Source organism: Ambystoma mexicanum, chromosome 14, assembly GCF_040938575.1.
Source record: "Ambystoma mexicanum isolate Mex_15411 chromosome 14, UKY_AmexF1_1, whole genome shotgun sequence".
Lineage (NCBI taxonomy): Eukaryota > Metazoa > Chordata > Amphibia > Caudata > Ambystomatidae > Ambystoma > Ambystoma mexicanum.
Window position 1 is genome coordinate 37,281,745 of NC_090940.1, and position 22,013 is coordinate 37,303,757.

The following is a 22,013-nucleotide window of genomic DNA, read 5'->3' on the forward strand; positions in this document are numbered from 1 at the left end:
TCCCAATCCTTGTAACCTCAACCTTTCAGAAGCCAAGCGTGAAGGTTGAGGGTTCTGGTGTCTGGATGGAGAACCTGACCTCCCTTCTGCGAGAGAAGATTCTCTTTGAGTGGAAGATGGATTGGAGGGCAGATGGACATATCTAGAAGGTCCGAGTACCACGTTCTCCTGGCCCAATCCGGGGCAATTAGGATCTTGGTTTTCCGGAATCTTCTCAACCTCCTGATCATTTGAGGAATAACAGGGACTGGTGGGAACGCGTAAAGGAGTGGAAACTCCCAGTCCACTACGAACGCATCTCCTAGAGCTCCTCTCGGGGGAAATTCCCTTGAACAGAACAGATCGCACTTCCTGTTGGTGCTTGTGGCGAACAGATCCATCTGAGGGGTTTCCCAAAGGGCGAAGATCTCTTGAAGGACTTCCTGAGCTAGCTGTGCTCTGCCTGCTCAGAGCGTCCGCTGTCAAATTCTTCTCTCCGGCTAGGTGGACTGCCGATAGAGAGATTCCTTCCCGAATTGCCCAAAACCAGAGCTGCATTGCCTCTCTGCACAGTGGCAGTGATCCTACGCCTCCTCTTTTGTTGAGGTAGTGCATGGCCACCGTGTTGTCCGTCACCTTTTTCTTGAAGAGCTGCTGAAAAGAAGTCCAACAAATATGACAATGTATCAGTGTTAAAATTGAAGCCCATTACTTTGCGCGTGCACAGCAAATCCATTTCATGGCAAGTCCACATTGAACGGCAACAAAGCCCGTTAATGGGATCCAGCGCTCTATTAATAAGAAGCGCCCTCTACTCCACTTGCTAACAAAAAAGCTTGAAAGTGTGGTTAACATTTTAATTTCTCTCTGCAGCTGAATGGGCTGGCATGTCTGGAGTTATTGCGGTCACTATTTTGGGAATTTGTTTAGATGTTGCAAGCTTTAACCCAGGAACCGAGATTTTCCTTCGTCGTGTATCCGTTTTGAAGGTTGGTCCTTAAAGCAAAGTGTGATGGGACGCCATTGAAAGTTGATCCCTTCAAGAGACTAAGTCTACAAGAAGACTATTATAATCGTACATTTAGTTGAATGTTGTGTAAATTATAACCCCTGAAGAATTTCCTTGTGAATAGTGTGTAAGTGTGGAAGGGAGGAAACATGTCGGGTATGGTTTGAATGTGGTATGAAAGTAAGCGTGGGTTTTATGAAGAAAAAGTGAAAGGTTTTTACGGATTAAGTTGCTTGTCTTTATGATAGAGGTAAGCATCTTGTAGATCCAGGTTAAGAAATGAATTTTGTAAAATGTTAAATGGTCAAATGACACAAGATTAAATGTACACAGCGATAATGTATGGCAGTGTTGCAGATATTGTGATTTGGTATACTATTTGAACAACTCTCTAAAAAAATTGGAGCTGTGAAAAAAAGATAAAAAGTTTTTTTTACTGTTGAAATATGGAAAATAAATAACTATTTTTGATACAATGTGGTGTAGTCTATGAGAAGAATTTAATGGTTATTAATCTCATACAGTAAGGTACAACCAGCTATGGATTTGGGGAAGCAAGGGACCGAGTGAACATTGTGTATTGTTTAAAAGTTTTGTTTATAGAGGGCTGTTCACTATTGGTCATAGAAAACATTACCTCTAGTCTCTCTAAGTTGATTGTGAGTCCGTCATTATCAGGACATTTCTCCCCTGTACTGATGGCAGGAAAGCTTTCAGCGCTAGTCTGATTGCTCTCAGCTCTAATAGGTTGATATGTAGTCTGGACTCCGATGGAGACCAACGACCGCTGATGGTCAAGTCGTTGGTATGGGCTCCCCACCCTGTGAGCGAGGCGTCTGTGACTACTGTTATCTCCGGCCATGGTTGCCAAAACAGTTCTCCTTTCAAGATGTTCTCTTGACTTGTCAGTGCCCACTGAAGAGATCTCATTCTCAGGCGAGCCTCTGGCACAAGGAAGATGCAGATTGCCATGAGGCCTAGCAACCTGAAAAAGTCAAAGGCTGGGAGACGCTGGGCATTTTAAAACTTGGTGACCATCTGTAGAATATCTTGAGCCCTCACCTCTGGTGGCGAGGCTTTTCCCAGGGAAGTGTCCAGGACCGCTCCAATGAACTGGAGTCTCTGAGATGGTATGATCTGTGACTTCTTTAAATTGAGGGAGAAGCCCAGTCTGTGAAGGAAGAGGCAGACATAATCTAGCTGGGTCTGGGCCTGTTCCGAAGATACGGCCCTGATCAGCCAATCATCCAGGTAGGGATAGACGTGGATCCCTTCCCTGATTAGACTCGCCGCCACTACCGACATCAGCTTGGTGAAGACCCTCGGGCGGAGGTCAGCCCAAATGGCAGAACTCGAAATTGATAATGAGAGTTGCCAATTGCGAACCTCAGGTATTTCCTGTGCTTGAGATGGATTGGCACATGGAAATAAGCATCCTGAAGGTCCAGCGATACCAGCCAGTCCTGGAGCTGGAGGGCCTGAAGGATCTGAGAGAGAGTTACCATCTTGAACTTGTCCTTCCTGAGGAACTTGTTCAATTCTCCTAAGTCCAGGATGGATCTCAGTCCTCCGTCCTTCTTTGGTATGAGAAAGTAGGGGGGAGTACCAGCCCCTGTCCGCTACAGGTACCGGTTCTATGGCACCTTTCTCTAGCAGGTCCATAATTTCCTGCACGAGGAGCGGATCTGGAACTTTTAGGGAGCTGTTCCCCGGTGGATGACTCTGAGGGATGTGTAGAAAGGGTAGGCAGTAACCTTGGGCAAATGTCTCCAACGCCCAAGCATCTGACGTTATAGCCTGCCATTCCGTCAGATGGTGAGTTAACCTGCCCCCTACAGGTGTCTTGTGTATGAAGGCCTCAGAGTGGTTTGGGGGCGGCTGATGCAGATGCCGAGGGTAAAGAGGCACCTGCTGCTGCTGCGGTCTTAGTACTTTTGACCCGTCCACCTCGGGTGGATCTCCTTTGGCCTCTTTGAGCCGGCTGTCCTCTGCCTTTCCCGAATGCGGAATAATAGCGAAAGGACTTACCTCTCCCAGAGGTTCCTGAGGGGCGAAAAGGAGTTTGGCAGATAGCAGCTCCTAAGGATTTTGCTGCTGCTTTAGAAGTCTAACTTTTCCAGACTGTCATCAGACTTTTTCCCGAATAATGAAGAGCCATCAAAGGGCATATTCAAAAGTCTGGCCTGTACATCAGGGGCAAAGCCCGACTTTCGCAACCACGCATGCCTGCGGATTGTTGTACTTGCCGCCATGGCACTGCTGATACTGTCAGCGGAATCGATGCCCGTTTGAAGTGATTCGCACATGGAATATTTGCCATCTTTAATGATGTTAAGGAAGGGTTCCTTTTCCTCTACTTCGGGTATGCAGTCAGCCGCTGATGAAGCACACTCCCATAGTGTGTGACTGAACCTGGCGAGCGTACAGGTGGCGTTGATGGACTTCAACGCCATACTACAGGCAGAGAAGACCTTTGCCATAGAGTCGTACCTCTTGTCATCCCTATCCTGTGGGACAGTAGGGTAAGCAGTCCTACTGCTGGATGAAGTTGCCGCTTGAACCATCAGGCTCTCTGGGGTAGGGTGTTTTGACAGGTATTCAGGGTCAGCAGCCGCTACCCTAAACTTTGTCGACAATCTTTTATTGACTGCTGGGATAACTTCGGGAGTTTCCCAATTGGACGCAATTTTTCTTTGTAGGGCTGCATGGAAGGGGACCACCGGGTCCTCCTGTGGGCCTTTGTCCAATATATCTGTTAGATCATCCTGTTGGAAAACAGGTGAAGGCGCAGACCAACCCATAAACTCAATTATCCTTGCCATCAGGGTTCTAAATGGTGTTTCGGCATGTTCCCCTGGGTCTGGCTTTACAAATTCCACTTCTGGGGGAAGTGTCCAGTCCACTTGCCTCATGAAGTGACTCCTGTAGTTCCTTCACCCTTCTTTCTTCAGAGGTGAAATCCTCTGCAGTAGGCAGTGTGGTTCTTTGTAACCCAAATGTTTCCTGGTCAGAGTCTTCCCCTTCTTCATAAATTGAAGAAAGACCAGGGTATTCTGATCTCTGAAATGGAGTAAAGCCCATCTCTAGGGCTGAAGGAGCTAAACTCGTCTTTATTGGACGAGAAAATGTCGATGTCGTCGACGCCGATGTAACCGGCTTCAAAGGTGCCGAAAACGGCGTCGAAAAAACTGGAAGGGGTCTCTAAGAACTCGAGAGGATCGGGATCCCACTCGAGGGCATCGACAGCGGTCTCGGCATCGTGCCGGAGGCCCTTGAAATCACCGTTGGCTGTGAAGCCCCTTGGGTCCTCTCTTTCATCAGCGTCGACGATGGCGTCGAGTTCATCGACCGATGCATCGAGGAACCCTTCGACAACAGCGTCGATGGCACCGATCCGTGCGTCGAAGGAACCTTCGATGACAGCGTTGAAGACGGTGCCTTCTTACCCGATGGCTCATGGCGCTCTCGGGTGGAATGTTTCGCCGGGTGCTGCGACTCGCTGCGTTTTGATTTTTTGGGTTTTTCACCCGGGGTATCACCCTCAGCTGTCTTCGAGGGGGTCGAGACCGCGTTCTCGAAGACGCTAAACATTTTCTTTCCGAATTCCTCCCACTCAGCTTGAGAACGGTTTGGTGGGACAGGACACTCTTTCTGGGGACACAGAAGACGACGAGGAATGGGACCTTCGACGTCTCTTTTTTGAGTGTCTAAGATCTCGACGAATGGTGGGAGCTGCTTCGAGATCTAGAATGGGCGTGTTTTTGATGGCGAGGAGACGAATGCCTCGACTCAGCCGACAAAACCTTAGATGAGGATTTGGCTGACTTACCTCTCTCTCGAGTTTCCCCTTTCGCTCCTTCAGGGCTTTCGCCGTCATGGACATGCAGTCCTCACACTCCGAACAATGGTGCTCGGACCCCAAGCACCATAAACAGACCCTATGTGGATCAGTTATAGAATTTTTTTTACTGCAGTCTCGACATTTCTTGAAGCCGGATTGCGGCGTCGTCGATTCTGATGAAGAAGCCATCAAGAACGATAAGGAATATTCGAGTCGAAATAGATAGTAAACCTGACTGAACTGAGCAACGACGTTCCGAGGCCCCACGAAGCGCGGAAAAACGGAACTGAGCAACGGACGCAGCGCGTGGCTATTTATGGGCATGGTGACGTCGGCACCGATACGGTGGCCGTCGAGGGACATCGGCGGACGTCGACGCGCAGCGCCCTCTACAGAACAAATTTCCGAGGCCAGCAAGCTGGAAACGTATTATCAAAGATAAGGAATATGTCGGAGGACACAATCCCTTCGAAATATAGGTTGTGGATGCTTTTGCATTCGACGGTTTGTATTCGATGCTTTTGTTTGTCGATGCTATTTTTTCGACCTGATCACTATAAACCCTATAATGCGTGTGTGCATAATAGCCATTAAAGGTTATGAGGGTTTGGCAGAGTCCCTGCTAGCCACCCATAGCTAATTGGCATGTGTATGGGTGGAGAGAGGTACAGTAGATAAATAAGCAGGGCGGTGTGCAAGAAAATAGTCAATTATGTGTGCAGTTCTAATTTGTTGTGAAAGGTCACTACATTATTACGGCAGAAGTGTTGTGCAGAGTGCCTTCTCTTTCCACAGGTATAGTCACAGATGCCCTTAAAAATGACATTAACACAGCAGTGCTAAAAAGAACATGGTCAGATCCTCTCACCTTCCAAATACTGCGCAATCACCCTGTCCCAGCTACAATTTAAGAAGCGCTTTTCACTCAACTCAACGTCACTGAAGCGTACATGTCTCCACCCTCTGACAGTAGGGCAAGGCCATTTTTAACAACCTCCATTTTATCACAGATCTGTGGCTCAATGGTTCTGGTTCTTCATCACTGCTGCATTTGGCATGGTTGACCCTTCCATCTTCATCGACCGTGTCAATGTGGAAGGGATCCTTTGCTCCACCCATGACTGGATCACTTTTCTTATTGTCATCAACACTATCCCCCAGGGTAACTCCATCTCCTCTCATTTAATATTTAGGCTCAGCCTCCCTCTGCTCATAGAATCCTTTAGATTCAAGTTCTTTACTTATGCCAGTGATACCAGGCCCCCTCCCACCCCCCTCCCCCGACTGTCTGGAAGGGAACTAGGTCCCTCACACTCCTGCTTTCAGGCTCTAGGGCTGCAATATCCAACTGGATGGGCCCCCAACTCACTTAAGCTGAACTCTGATTAGACAGAGCTTATCTGGATTCTTATAGATCTTTCGGCAGCTTTTGACACAGTTGATCATCCTACTCTTCTTTCTTGACTGGTTTCATTCCTCTCTCTCCCTCTCAGACTTGCACGGTTTCTTGCTCGGTAACACTTCTCCCATTCCATTACTCTATGGCGTGTCTTGGGGCCCCTTCTATTTACACCATCCCTCTCACCTCGCTTATCACTCCTTTTCACCTTTGCCATTTCTACACAGACTATTCTCATATCTTTCTCTCTTTCCTCCTCCGAATCTTCACACTGCTTGCCACCTCTCGAAGACCCAATCTTGGATATCTTCTCGCCATCTTACCCTTAGACCTTCCAAAACTGAAATGATTGACTTCCTAGTGCATCTCCCTCTCCCTTAGTCCCCTTATCTTCCATCTCTTCCCCCATTCTCTATTCCCCGATCTTCTACTACTGATAACCTGGGCGTGATCTTGGATTTGGATCTTAATTTCTCACATCACATCGCCTTTACTGCTAAAGCTAGTTGTTCCACCCCTTTAATCTAGGTAAGTCTGCCCTTTTCTCTTTCCATACTGCAAAAATTATTTTCTCACGCCTATCTTATTGCTCTGGTTTTTTAGTTGGCCTTGCTGCTTCTCATCTCACCCCCTCTCTGCTCCATGTTCAACTACGCTATCCGTCTTCTCTTTAAATTACCCCCTTGATCGCGTCTAAAAAGTTAGTTTTTTTCTCTCGTCTCCATTTCCACTTGCTCTTGGTTGTCTTTAAATTTTAACATGGTCTTGTCCCCCCGCCTCCACTCCATCTCGCCTCACATGCCTGTTCGGGCACTTCGTTCTCAGCAACTCCATCTCCTCTCCTCCTACATGACATTGTGCTCCTTCAAGTTTCCACGCTCTCTCTTCTGGCCCTGAAACTCTGGAATGCCCTTCTCCCTCCCAGAGATCAGTCACCTTAAGGCACATCTTCTACTATTCTTTCCTTCCTCCCGATTTACTTCTTTTCATCAGAGCATATAATTTGCACCTTTTTGGTTATGCAAAGCACCTTGGCGAAGGTGCTCTATAAATGACGAAATTAAAATGGTTGGGACCTCCCCATGTGTATGAACCCCATCAATCTGGCCGCTGCTCTCATCCTGCCTCCATCACTCTTCCTCTGTACATAACCTTGGTTTCATGCTTTATCCGTTTTTCTTTCCAAGTTGGCCGACAGCTCTGGTTTACAGCAACTGCAAATTTTGTCATATTTCCCCTTTTCTCACTAACACCTCTCATAACCCTGCTGTGACTGCTTTAGTCCAATCCTGACTGGACTGTGGCAATGCCCTCCATCTTGCGCTACCCAACTCAGCCTTTACTCGTAATTTACTAAAAAAAAAAAAAGTTGTCACTCAGTCCTGGTCTCAAGAAATAGGATTACCATCATACATTTTCATGAGACTTCATTGGCTGCATATGCGTCACAGGATTCTCTTCAAATTTTGGGAATCGTTCATCACTGCTTCTACTCCCATGAGCCATTATTTCTGTCCAAATGTCTCCTAAAAAGGTCTACTCGTGATTTCTTTGCTCCTCTAATCCAAAAATTCCTCACTTTTCATCCAACCAGAAAGACGTCGGAGCCTTTGCCATTCTTGCTCCAGAGAATAGAACCAACCTTCTCTGGGGTCCTGCTTTCTTATTCTCTGTCCATAAATCATCAGAAAACGTTATTTTCCTCCCTTCACGAAGCGCACCACTTGATCTACCACATGCAGTAGCCTAGCACCGAGAAATCCCTTTGATGGGAGTATGCGCACTTGACAAGTTTGCTTACGATGACAGGAGCATCTGCAATAACCTTTGCACCCGGAGCAAAGAATTTGAAGTAAAATGCAGGCCAAAAACACCTTCCCTGTTCATGCAGCACTTGGCCTGGTGCAGTTTTCAGCATTGTGCACACCAATTGCTCTGCATTGAAAAGCCTAATAAAAATTGCTTCATGGTTTCCAAGGGATACCACCGTGTAACGTCTGCGACATCCCTCACAGGGTATTGTGCATGCTGTGTTCCTTAAGAGAAGCCAACATTGAGGCAAACCTTAGGCCTTGTGGAGGGGTCAGAGAGCAGAGGAGACGGGGGACTCTGCATGCCATCACCTACAACATCAAGGTCATCGCTGAACTCCAAAGGCAAGCTCTCACTGGGCTGAAGCTCAGCAGTACTCAGGTAGAGGTCCATAGGAACTACATCTAGCTGCTCTGGGGCACAGAGCACCTGTTCGGGTTTGTACATCGGGTGTGGCAGCTGTGTATGTAGTGCGCAGGCAGGATCCTCAGCGAGACCAACATGGACAGCCCTATTGCACGGAACTACCTCCGAGCCATGGCAGAGCTTGAAGTGAACCCGATTAGTATCCTGACAAATATGGGAAAGACAATGCCTGGTCATTGGAAGACAAGCTTGAGGGCATCGCACATCATTGACGAACGCAAGGCACCTCTGACTAGAGCGGGTAGTGTGCACCTGTTGAGAAGATCCTTCTGTTGCCAGCATCCTGCGCTCCTTCAGTTGCCGGTGCAAAAGGGCCTCAACACCATAGCGCTGGCGATAATGTCGAAGGGCTTTCAGTCTCTTCAGATTCTCACGTTCCTTCAATGAAAGGCCCTCTGGGCCAGTTAGGAGGCTGCACCCCAACATTTCCAGATCTTCACTCTAGCTGTGCAAAAAGAGACACTTCTCCTTTAAAAGGTGCTGCTGGCGCTTGAACTGGTCAATGTAGTGAGACTGCAAGCAAATTAGTTTCTCCCGCATGATCAGTGCCACCTCCTCAGCTGTGTACACTCCAGCATGTTTTAGGGGTTCCTCCTGGTCAATGTCAATGCTATCAGCTTCGCTGTCAGGGTCTCCCCTCCAGGTCTGATCCACAGATAGTAAATCCTGCTCCCCATCACTCCAGCTGTCCTCATCCAAGAACCTGCTGGCCTCACTTCGACTAGTCTCCTGGCTCTGGGAGCCAATGTCAGTCCTACTATAGGAGCTCAGCTGACACAACAGGGATTCACTGGTTGGTCCAGGATTCGTTTTCTTCAACTGGGCACGAAGAGCCAAAGCATTTCTGCGGGCATGCTCTGCACAGAACGAGACACCATCCTTCTTCTCTGGCTTGGGTGCAGCATATGTGCATCGTCGAACATTTTTTGTGTAGCTACACTGCTTGAAAGGTGCATTCCGGTCTTCAAGGATGTGCTTAAGGCAGTAGTCGAAGCCATCCAGTAGGTAAGGGGCTCTTGAATCCGGGCAGGTGAAGAAGGACGTGTCCGATTGGGAGGCAGCACGTGGATCCGGATCCTGTTCATACTCGGTTCTATGGACTGTTCCTGGCCAGTGCCTTCATGTGTCTCTGGAATCGGTGACAATGAGCTCACCTCACCCTAGCAACAGAGACTCGCTCCTATCATTATGGGTCCTACACTTCCTCTTCGAGCCAAGTCACTGGGCCACGAAAGATCCTCGATTTTTCAACCTGTCTCTAGTTGCAGCGCTCTTCCCTACCATCATCCGCAGCAAACCTCCCGCAAGACTACTTAGGTCTTGTGCCTTCAGGGCTTAATCTTCCTTGCCAGATGTGGTGAGAGGCTGATGAAGAGGATGTCCCAAGTGAAGACAACAGATTCCATCACTAACTGGGACGGGGAGTATGATGTGAGGCATCTACACAACAGTCTACCAGCATCATTCTGGGGGATTCCCATATTTATGCGCTTCAGACAATACGTCACACTTAACTAAATACAAGGCTTCTCTCTTCGACTGGACAGAATTTCAGTCAAAACAGCTTTTAGCAGTCGTTTCTGGTACTGCAAGGACAACATTCCTCTATTCAATTTGAAGCACAGTTACTCGGCCTTTTCACCAATGGTGAACGTGGAGATGGCACTGGAACAGAGTAAAGGCCTTTTTGGTCTTCTACAGTCAGCCAACAGCTCCACCAAAGTTTCAAATAAAACAGGAGGAATGTTCTCCATTTCCTGCTCTGAAGGTATTCTTGGGAACAAAGATGGAATGATGCGCTCTAGGACTTGAACCGACAAAGGTTGCTGCGACTGCACTATAACCTATAACGTTGGTGCAAACACTAGATATTCCTTGTTCCCTTCCACCAGCGATGCCTATTCTTCATGCTGGTCTACATGAAAGGGCTACTAGAGATCTGAATATCCTGTCTTCTTTCTTTTACTGTTCTCGTGCTTCATTTACTTGTCTGTCAAACCATTTTTTCCCAATCAAGTGGCATATTAATGATTTCTTGGGATGTACCCATGCTACCATGAGCCAAGAGCAGTACCCTTTGAGCTCACTCGCTCTATAGGCCATAGAGACCAAAGCCCAAGGCACAAAAAGGTACCATACTCAAGCACAACATGCTGTGCATCGGTTTCCGTCTACACAGACTGCAGATGGAGAATGGAGGCAGCCAGAGCCTGAAGCAGGTAAGTGGAGAGCAGGGTACAGTGGGGGGTGAACCCCCACAAGTTAAGGACGGAGTTGGGGGACCCAAAGGAGCAGACAAGGTCCGGGAACAAAATACAAACCTTGCAGTTGCACGCTTCTTGGCCTTGAATCTGCAAGGTCAGTCTTTTGTTCCCAGCCTTCGGACATGATAGCCGGATGCGCAACACGACTGCTAGGAATGGATACAGATGAACACACAGAATTTTCCTGCCTATCACACAAAGAGGATTCCTACACAATCTAAGTTATTGTGAACAACATTTAATACAAGTGTAGTGGAAACTAGAACAGGTAATATGTACAAAAGATAAAATGTACAGTACATTAATAGACGGTGTATACAAATTCAAGTAGGGCATTTGTATAGTGTGTATTCCCATTGGTATGGCCCAAAGTGCTGTTGGTTGAACGCCCTTGGTAGACCAAAGTCGTGGAATGGGAGATTAGTCAGGGGAGTATAGAATGCTTGTGTGCATTTTAGACATTTCAAAAGGTAAGTAGGGGTGGCCAAGTCCTGCTTCTGATCCATATCGAGCAGACTTGTGGATGGGTTCCGTCAGGCTACAGGAAGAGTATGCAAGTCAAGGAGACTGATTTTGGTTCCATGTCATATTTCTGCATTTTAAAGACCAAACACAAATAAGCCCGATTTTTGGGTGTCCGCTTTAAAATGCTGAACTATGACTTACTGTTGGCATGGGACTTTGCTGCATTCCAACGGCAGAGGTGTTGTGCGATGTGTCTTTAAGTAGCGTGTGATTGCAGAGGAGTGCAGGTGAGTGGCCGTGTCTGCGGCTATCTTCCATTGACATGGAGAGTGATACGTACACTAGTACCATGGAAGGTTTCTTGTTTAGTTTGTGCCTGTCCTGTGTTCTGCTGGGGTCCTTTCTTTGCGTTGCTCAGTACTTTAATTGAGGGTCTGATTGCTGCCCCAGACTAGCTGACAGGTGTAATAAGCAGAGGATGCTCGGGGGAGGAGCCAGGTCTTGAGGGCCTTCCGGAAACCAAGGTGATTCTCTAAGCAGCGAATGCTGAGGAGAATCGTGCTCCATACTGTGGGAGCCTGGACAGAAAAGGAGGACCCCTCAAACTCCCGATCCTGGTCAATTTGAAGGGGGGGATGACAAGGAGTGTGGTGCCTGGTCTCAGGTTTCTCTTGTGTACGTATGGGGTGAGCTTGTGTTGTAGGTATTCTGGGCATGTCTATAGTCGATATTGTTTAATCATGAATAATCAACAAGCGAAAACAATATCTTCATAGTCAAAAGAGATGTCATAGGAAGTAACACACAGAAGTATGCAATAAGGCGATCAACCGAAAATCGAAGGAGAGGTGTAGATCTTCATATCTAAAAAGATTTCTTCTGCGGTCATCTGTAGTAATCACGGGATTGTACCAAAGGGTCATTATAACAGATTATATAAGAACCCTCTGTGTGCGATAGACAGGACAATTCTATGTGTTTATAGGAATGGATGCAGAGCTGAACCAATCACTAGGAAGGCACATGGCTTTTATACAGTCTTTTCTAAAAGTGGCACTGCGTATGGGATACGCTGCCGTAAATCTAGACCTCACCAGGATCAGGAGTTTGTAGAGGGTCCACGTAGCTTGTAACTGGCATGTCTAGAAGCAGGTTTTTGTAGAGACCACACAGAGCCCTGTCGTCACAAGATGCAAGTACAGCAGCAGAAGCTCCGTAACCAGATGCAAAGCATTTGACCTCTAGCTGTGAGCAGTGGACAGATTTGTGGCAGGATATAGTTCATGGGTCTTGGAGCTTTGCCTTTCTAGAATGAGAGGATTTTGGGGGAGGATTGCAGAGGGACACAGTTTAGGTCAAACAACACTAATTTGTAAGAAGACTAGGGGACGCAAGTCATTGGCAGAAGCTTAGATTACCCCAACTTGGGCTCCCTCATTAAATATGGGTCTACAACAACTTTCAAACAAATCATTTTTCGCGTTCTAGATGCAATGAATTTGGGGTCTTAGTTTACCATATAATGTATACAAAGCACAAATTGCAACTGCTGATGGCAATCTACTCCATAGCATGAATCTACATCACCTTCGACCAACTCCTGAGAACGCTGTCCTTTCCCCACAACTCATACAGGTAGACTGTCTCTCCCCCCCCCCAAACTCCCGTTACCCTTTATCGAACCTCATCATCCTATCCTGTTTCGAACAATTACAACCTTTTTCACTTCCTCGTGGCGAGAAGCTCCCTTCGCACATACAGATGCAGGTGAGGTTACCGGCAGGATGCCTCGCATTGAGGATTTCAGCTTCTATTTACAATCAGTAAAATGTCTAAAGTAGTAGCAGAGGCAGGAAAACATGCACCACATAAAAAGCAGCAATCAACAGACCCCTCCCCCAACCAGTGCCAAGGAGAAGTTGGCAGAAGATGAGCAAATGCGGTGCCTCACCTATTCAGATGAGTGATTATATACTTGAAGACTTCAAAGTTGGAGGTTGGGAACTTCTTCAAGACGTCTTTCAGGGCATTCAGCCGCTCCTTTTTATCTACAATCTCTGTAGGAAGAACAAAAACATTATGATATAGAAAATAAATCGGATTCAGAATTCTGCTGAGGAACGACAGCCTGCTCAGATAACATCCCCCCCCGTTAAAGGAGATCCAAGGAGGAGAGGTTTTAAAAAAAATGTGGGAAAAAATACCATTGGCAGAAACCTAGTGGAAGCCACAGAAGGACAATAAAACCAAATTAAGAGAAAGTTGTAGTCTTTTAGTGAGGCATGAAGAGAACCCCTAAAGGGAAAAGGAGTCCAGCAAATAGTCTAAAGGCAAAAGAACCAATGTAGGGAGGAGGAAGGGCTACATAAATGAAGGTAGAAGCCACGCATAGCCATCAGCACAAATAATAAGACATGCATTAATTACCGTAATAGCATTTCTGATGATTGTATCTGCTTATATTCACATGCTGTGCATATGGTCCGACATCCAGTGGTAACCTCAGAGTATTGCATCCTGTCTTTCGGGGACTGAAAGGGGACGTCGGCATAGGCGTGTCTAACACCATCCCTATCGTGACGTGTGTAGTACCCAAAATCCCTCACGTGCTGAGGTCACTCCGATTGTATTTTTTCTGCCATGAGGGAGCCCAAGGCTAGAGTGAGTGAGTACATAAAGATAAAGTAGTAAGAAGTCTATGTTCCTTCCACCGCGAGCGGGGAGGAAGGGAGGGCGCATGTGAATCTAAGCAGATACAATCATCAGAAATGCTATTACGGTAAGTAATGCATGTCTTCTGATGCTTGTTAATCTGCTTAGAATCACATGCTGTGCATAGACTAGCGAGCAGTACCCGGAGTTGGAGGTGGGTTATGAGAAGGAACCGTAGAGAAAATATGTCTCAATACTGCTTGTCCCACCTGAGAATCAGACCTAGAATGAGTGTCCAGGCAATAGTGTTTTGTAAAGGTGTGTACAGAACTCCAGGTTGCCGCTTTGCAAATGGACTCAAGAGGAACATTTGCAATGAATGCTATGGATGCCCCAGTGCCTCCAGTAGAGTGTGCTCTAGGCTTAAAGGGCAGTTCTCTCTTCGCAAGAGTGTAACAGTGTGATGCATTTGACAATCCACCTTGAAATCGCTGATTTAGAGACAGGATCCCCTTCTCTACCAGCTGCCACTGAAACGAAGAATTGTTTAGTCTTCCTTAGTGGTTTAGTTCTTTCCAGGTAAAACATGACTGCCCTGCGCACGTCTAGTGTGTGAAGGCTTGTTTTGGCCATGTTAGTGGGGTTCTGGATGGAAGAAAGTAGGTAGTTCGATTGACTGGTTCACATGGAACTTTGAAATGAATTTAGGTGCAAACCTGGGATGTGTGCACAGAACTACCTTATCTTTGTGGAGTGTAACAAAGGGGTCTAATATAGACAGGGCCCGTAGTTCGCTAACTCTTCTGATAGAAGTGATAGCCACTAGGAAGGCCGTTTTATAAGTCAGATCTTTCAAACTTGCTTTATGCATAGGCTCGAAGGGAGCTCCCATGAGCCTGGTCAAAAACACATTCAGGTCCCACCCAGGGGCTGAGTGAGAGATGGGAGGATAAATCCTCTTGACCCCTTCCATAAAGGCTTTAATTACTGGTATTTTCCACCACAATACTTTTTGTTGTGATGTGGTGTAGGCTGACAGAGCAGCCTGATGAACCTTTAGGGAACTGAAGACTAACCCCGAGTCCAGCAGGTGGGTTAGATACAACACAATGTGTGAGTGTGAGCAATCAATGGGATTAACGCCCTTGGAATTGCACCAGATGACAAAACGTTTCCATTTGCTGGCATAGCAATAACGTGTATTAGGCTTTCTCGCTTCCCCGAGTATGTCCATGCATCTCTGAGGGAGTTGCAGGTGTCCAAACTCTATGATCTCAGGAGCCAGGCTGCTAAATTTAGAGTTTGTGGGCATGGGTGTAGGGTCTCCCCCCCCTGTCCTGAGACAACACGTTGTACGGGCAGGGCAGCATGACTGGTGGGGAGAGGGACATTTCCATCAGGTGAGCGAACCAGGGTTGGCGCGTCCACATGGGGGCCACCAGTATCATGGTGACTGGTTCCTGGTGCATCTTGTGCACCATCTTGCTGAGAAGGGGTGTCGGGGGGGAAAAGCGTAGACAAATTTCCCCGACCAAGTTATCCAGAGACCATTCCCCTTGGATCGGTTCTGGGGGTACCTGGAGGCGTAGTCTTGGCATTGGGCGTTCTCCTGAGTAGCGAACAGGTCGATCTACGCGAAACCCCATTCTGCGAAGACATTGGATACAATGTCTTTGCGCAGTCGCCATTCGTACTCTTCTGGCAGAGGAAAATCTCTGCTGAGTACGTCTGCCAGAAGATTGAGTTCCCCTGGAACATGTTGGGACAACAAAAACATCTTGTGTTTGAGAGCCCATATCCAAATGTTTTGGGACAGCTTGGATAGCCCTGGGGAGTGAGTGCCCCCCTGTTTGTTCAAGTAATACATTGCTGTAGTGCTGTCTGTTAGGATCAGTACTGTCTTCCCCTGCAGGTGCACCTGAAAGGCTTTCAAATCTTTGAACACCGCTAGTAGTTCCAGTAAGTTTATATGGTTGGACGCTACTTGAGGGGACCACACTCCGTGTGCTGTCTGCTGAAGCATGTGAGCCCCCCACCCCGTGAGAGATGAGTGTCGTGAGAGTGCCTTCCACTGCAGGGGTGGTGAAGGTTTTCCCCTTCAAGAGGTTTTCTCTTGACCACCACTGCAGAGAGAGAGAACGAGGGCTGGCGAGACAACTAACAGCTCTTCCCATTGTCCGCTGGCCTGACACCACTGGCTGTTGAGCCGCATGTGGGGAACCAAGTATATACATGACGCCATCATCCCTAGCAAACGCATCGCTTCGCGTACCGTCACCTCCCGACTGGCTACATATTGAGGAATCTGAGAGCGCATGTTCTGAACCCTCTCGCTGGAGGGGAAGGCAAGGCTGTTTTCCGTCCGAATTAGCACTCCCAGAAATTGTTTTACTTGGCTGGGGACTAAGCTGGATTTTTTCTCGTTGATTGAAAAACCCAGGCTGAAGAGGAGATCTACTGTTTTTTGGGTGTTCGAAAAAACAAGCGTTGAACAAGTCCCCCGTAATGAGCCAGTCATCGAGGTAAGAGTAAACTGGGACTGATAGTCTGTGCAGGGGTGCTGCTGCCACTGCCAGGACTTTGGTAAACACCCTTGGCGCTGAGGCGATGCCGAAGGGGAGTACTTTGAACTGGTATTGTTTGTCCTGGATCATGAACCTTAGGTATTTTCTGTGTGCTGGCAACATTGAAATATGAAAGTATGCATCTTTCATATCCAATGTTGCCATGAAGTCCCCCTGTTTCAGCAATGGGATCACCTCCTGCAGTGTTACCATGCAAAACTTCTGGGGTCTTATAAATTTGTTCGCTGGGCGCAGATCCAGAACAGGACGCATGGCGAGATCCTTTTTGGGTACAAGGAAGTACACGGAATAAATACCCTTGTTTACCTGAAGAATAGGGACGGCTTCTATGGCGTCCTTTCCCAGCAGTGCTTCCACCTCTTGGATCAGGATCTCCAGATGGTCCGGTGAAAGGCGCTGTGAACGCGGCGGTCTGAACTGTGGCGGTTGGACGAATTCCACGCAATAACCGTGGGCGACCGTCTTTAAGACCCACTGGTCGGAAGTTATCCCCTCCCATTCCTTGAGGAAAAATGTTAATCGCCCCCCAACCGGGGAAGACATGGGAGGGGACCTGGACTTGGTGGTCATTTCTGACCAGAGGCTGTGGCTCCTCTGGGATTGGGGCCTTTGCCGCGTTTGACCCCTTGAGGGGTAGTAAGTAGGGCTTCCGGATGCTTGATTCGTGTTGAAGTTACCCGTGCCGTAGTTGTTCTGACCAGCACAGGCTTTTCCTCGAAAGGACCGCCGAGAATTGTTACCCCTCTGGGAGGAGGGTTTTTGTGTAATTTGTTGCAAAGACTTAATAGTCTCATGCTCCTCTTTGGCCGTCTCCAATGCTTCATCAACTGCTTTCCCGAAGAGGTTAGACTCCTCAATGGGTTTATTAATGAGGGAGGCCTGAGTCACAGGTTTGAAGCCCGATGTACGCAGCCATGCGTGTCTTTTCAGAAGAGTACCTTGTGCAAGAGACCTGCCTGCTGTTTCTGCAGTGTCCAGGGTGTTCTTCACCACATTCTGGTTAACCAGTTTTCCCTCCGAAACACTGGCAAGAAGCTTCGTTCTGGCGGGTTCAGGAACCTCCTGGAGGCCTTCTTGAAGTAAGTTCCATTGGGCATCAGCATCGCTCGCTAATAACGCAGTATTATTAGCAACCCGAATGGTGTATGCAGCTGCTTATGTGACACGTTTGCCCAGGGAATACAACCTTTTAGACTCCTTGTCCGGTGGTGATTCTCCCGTGCCAGGGGGTACCCGCTTGCCCTCTTTCGCGTGGTAGTCACTACCAGTGAGTCTGGGATGGCGTTCCCTTTAATATACAGAGGGTCGGTAGGAGAAGGCCGAAATAATTTTTTGACTCTCTGGTTCACTGCCCGTGTCTCAGCAGGTGTGACCAAAGAGGAAACCACCCGTCATTTAACAGAGTTAAGGGGGAAGGATTGACTCGCCAGAGGTTTTTCTTTAATATCCTCCATGAAATCCTGCTTTGGTACCGCCTCTTGAGTGGCTATTTTGAAGAATTCTGCTGCTTTTTTCAACATGGAGTTGAAAGCCACTTGGTCATCCAGAGGGGAGGCCTGGTGAGCCGGAGTGGACGGAGGAGAATCTAGGCACAAAATATCAGAGTCCTGATCTTGTTGTGTCCAAGGGTTTTCACCTTCCTGCTGGATTTCCTCCCAGTTGTCTGTCGTATCCTGTTGATCCTCCTCATAGTTTGAGAAAGGAAGCTTCCTCTTCTTCATTATAGATGTCTCTATAAGTATCCATATGGATCATGTCTTCTTGTTGGAAAACCTGAGGCTGATCTACTTGAATTTGGGGGTTAGGATCTACCCGAGCCCTTTTCGGGGGCGGATGATCAGAAGAACTGATAATCCGCTCCAGCCGATCCACACAACCCTCACATTTTTCTGTAGTCCATTTAGAGGACCCAAACGGGCCTATGCAAGCACGTTCTCCACGCTGTGGCGTCGATGGGAACCTCTAAGGGTGTCGGAGAGAGGCTCTTGACTATCTACGTACGCCTCATCGGAAATCCCATCCGCCAAAACCTTTTCCGCAGATTGACCCATAACCTTAGGCGGAACCGGAATAAGGTCCACCGCCACTGCGATTCTTCCGATGCTTCGTTGGATAGTAACCGAATTGCCGTGAGACAAAAGCTCTGATGATTTGCCGGCAGTAGAAATACCGTCCGCGCCACCAGGTGGCTTAGCGGTCGGGTTTCCGGGTAGAAGCCTAGCCGTAGTTTTCGGACCTACCGAGGCCTTGGCAATAGTCGAAACGTCGGGTTCCCGACTTTCGACGCGTGTAGGTTTTGGAGTAGCGCCCTTGGTTAGTTTTGATTGCCCAGTCGCAATACGTTGCTGCGGATGCATGGAAGGCTTTGGATCAGAGCGATCCGGGGGAACCGGCGAAGGCTTCGGCGGTCCCGTTGGCGATTTCACCTTTTTCGACAAAGGCGTCGAAATTGGCGTAGGATTTGTGTGCTTAGTGTGATGCGCTTGTACGCCCCTGTCGCCGGGTGTGGTCCCTGTAGGTAGACCACAGTGGAGCCTGGAAGGGTCGAGGACGGGCGTGGCGGCTCTAGAAGTGTCTGCCTCAAGGTCTATAACATCCGCGTTGGACGTATCGTCATCCCAAGTACCCACGTCACTTTCGGCTGGGGTGGCGGTGACCTACCGTACGCAGCCCACCGCTTTACATGGCGCTCCTTAAGGGTCTTAGGCCAAAGGAGTTTGCACGCCGCACACCGCTTCTCGTCGTGCTCTAGGGGGAAGACAGGCATTACACGTCCTGTGTTCGTCCTTCCAAGGATATCTGACCCCACACTTAGGGCAGAATCTAAAAGGAGTCCTTTCCATAGCAAAAGGGAAGGATGACCAGACCGAAAGGGAAGAGAGGGAAAAGGAGGAAAGACATACTAAACAATATGGCCACCCCAACCCCACTCTCCCTCCTGTATAGGTCGGCCAGAGGGCCCGATCACGTGTACAATCCCGCCACCGGATCTTAGGCTCCGAAATCCACAGCCGTAGGCAATTCCCCCGTAGTCTTCGTCGAAGATGTAGTTATTGGCGAAGTGACTTAACGGGGAATAAACCGACAATTCGGTGAAGATAAACAATGTCTCTAGGAAGAGCTCCGCTATAGGGCGACCAGTTATCTGGGTGGGAAAAAACAATCTGAGGGTCCTCGGCACGTGAGGGATTTTGGGTACTACACACGTCACGATAGGGATAGTGTTACAGACACGCCTATGCCAACGTCCCCTTTCGGTTCCCGATATGCAATACTCCGCGGTTACCACTGGATGTCGGACCATATGCACAGCATGTGATTCTAAACAGATTAACAAGCATCAGAATAAAAGATACAAGAGGATATGCTTATTTATTGCATTTGTTGTACGCCCAAGCCCAAGGGTATCACGACATAGTTACAGGAAAAGCTGGACTTAAAGGTTACATGTAACATACTATGAATAATATGAATACTTAATCTTAGTTGTTACATGTACAATGGTACAACAGTTACATACGGTATTTACATCAGTAATGCATGGTTATTTTAAAGGGGGACCCTGGTGCTCAGTATTTATTAAAGAGCCAGGTTTTGAGAAGTTTTTTAAAATGTATTCAGTGTGGGTTTGTTGCTGATATTGGCAGGGAGTGAATTCCAGATTCTAGGGGCTGCTAGAGTGAAGCTAGAGCTGCCTGTTCTTGCGTTGTTAAAGTGTGGGACATGTAGCTGTAAGTTTGCATTGGATCTTAGACATCTGGTTGTAACTTTGCGGTTTAAACAGTTGTGGAGGTAGGTTGGGGCATTGCCAGTGATACCTTTATGAGTGACTAAGTGTTTTGTGGTGTAGCCTGGCTTGGATGGGTAGCCAATGTGCCTCTCTCCTGTGGTGCGATATATGGTCCCTTTGGCTTAAGTCTAAGGCTGATCTTATTGCTTTGTTCTGGAGTAACTGCATTTTGTATTTGTTTTCTTTCGAGGTGCCTACAAGGAGTATGTTACAGTGATCTAATTTAGGTAAAATATTGGCTCTTGCTAGTGTGATGCAGTTTTGTTGTGTGACGAAGGGGCGACTTAGAGTGATAAGTTTGGTGGTATAGGCTGCGGTTGAGGCAAGGATGCTGTGTTTGCACATGGTGAGACTTGACTGTAAATAGACTCCTAATGTTTTACTTGATTGGAGATTGGAATGGGTGTTTTGTCGATGACTATGGAGGTGTAAAGTGGGAGAAGATTGGCTAAACGGGCAGGAGAGCCTACTATGAGGATCGCAGTTTCCTCATTTAGGCATAAACTATTTGCTGCCATCCAGTTTTGGATGATGGCGTATATTTTATTCACACAGATAGTATCCTGTTCTAAGTTACCTGAGATCGGGATAAGTATTTGGGTGTCATCAGCAAAATTCATGTAAATTATTCCCATTGCATCTAGTGCTGCAAAGAGTAATTTGGTATAGGCGTTGTATAGCGTGGCGGAAGAGGCAGAATCCCAGGGGGACTGAGATGGGGGTCAGCTATTGTATCTCCTACGGCTACTCTTGGTGTGGTCTGAAAGAAAGGATTTGATCCACGGGGTCGCTTCCTTGGAGAAATGAAAATGGTTTGCAAATGTTTGGCATCATTTGCTCTGGTCTACTAAGTCAAACGCCACGGACAGATCAAGTAGGAGCAGAATACATGTTTCCTGATTCCCTGACCGCGTCCATTTGTTTTTTTAGATCCAGCAGTGCTGTTTCGGTACTGTGACCAGGGCAGAAGCCTGATTGTCTATCACCTAATAGTTTGTTGTCTTCAAGGTGGGCTTGGACTTAGGTGTAGGCCATTTTATCTATAATTTTCAGAAAAACGGGCACCGTGGTGATGGGTCGATAATTAGTAGGGATGGTGGACTCTAGTGAGGGTTTTTTGAGGGGGGTGGCCCATGCTTCCTTGATACTGGAGGGGATGGTGTTAGTATCGAATGAGGCGTTTATGAAATCAGTAATAATGGGTGCTAAGGATGACGCACAATCCTTGATTAGTTTTGCAGGAAAGTTGTCCCCTTTACAATTCGAGGGTTTAAGTCTGGCTATCGTTTTTTGTGCTTGATCTGTAGTCACTGGTGTAAAGTGGAAGTCTGGTATGTTGGCTATGAGTGATGATGTGGTTATCTCGGCGAGGGGGACCTAATTTATTTTTTGGGCTTCAATTTTATTTTGCAATGTGCTGATTTTGGAAGCTACGGAATCTTGAATAGTAGAACACCATGCTTTGTTTACTACGACTGTACTGGGTGGATGTATAGGTGTTTTCCATGTTACGTGGGAGAGGGCGACCATGAATGCACCAGTGCTCAGATTTCTGAGCAATAAGGATAAAACGGTGGATGCTTGATTTCTTTATGTGAAATGCAGTGAGCAGAAGGTGTGAGCAACAGCAGTTAAGGCATGAAAGGATTGAGAAAAGGTACAAGTCTTGTGCCACACATGGCTGGATCTGCTTGAGATTCCATTCACAGAACTAACAGGTACACACACAGGAAAATATAAGGAAGAAGGACTAAGAGCTACCCCAATTAAAAAGAGTGGGTATGACCGAAT

At 47.5% G+C, this 22,013-nt stretch overlaps 1 protein-coding gene and 1 pseudogene across 1 annotated transcript in view; both read right to left on the reverse strand.

Annotated features, from left to right (window-relative positions):
• ARHGAP5 (Rho GTPase activating protein 5) overlaps nucleotides 1-22,013 on the reverse strand; it is a 513,384-nt gene that overhangs the window by 18,602 nt on the left and 472,769 nt on the right. The window contains exon 6 of the mRNA XM_069638466.1: nucleotides 13,147-13,252. Coding sequence (XP_069494567.1) covers nucleotides 13,147-13,252 — 106 coding nt within the window. The remainder of the gene's footprint in view (nucleotides 1-13,146; nucleotides 13,253-22,013) is intronic.
• On the reverse strand, nucleotides 8,266-9,551 carry LOC138527514 (KAT8 regulatory NSL complex subunit 2-like; annotated as a pseudogene).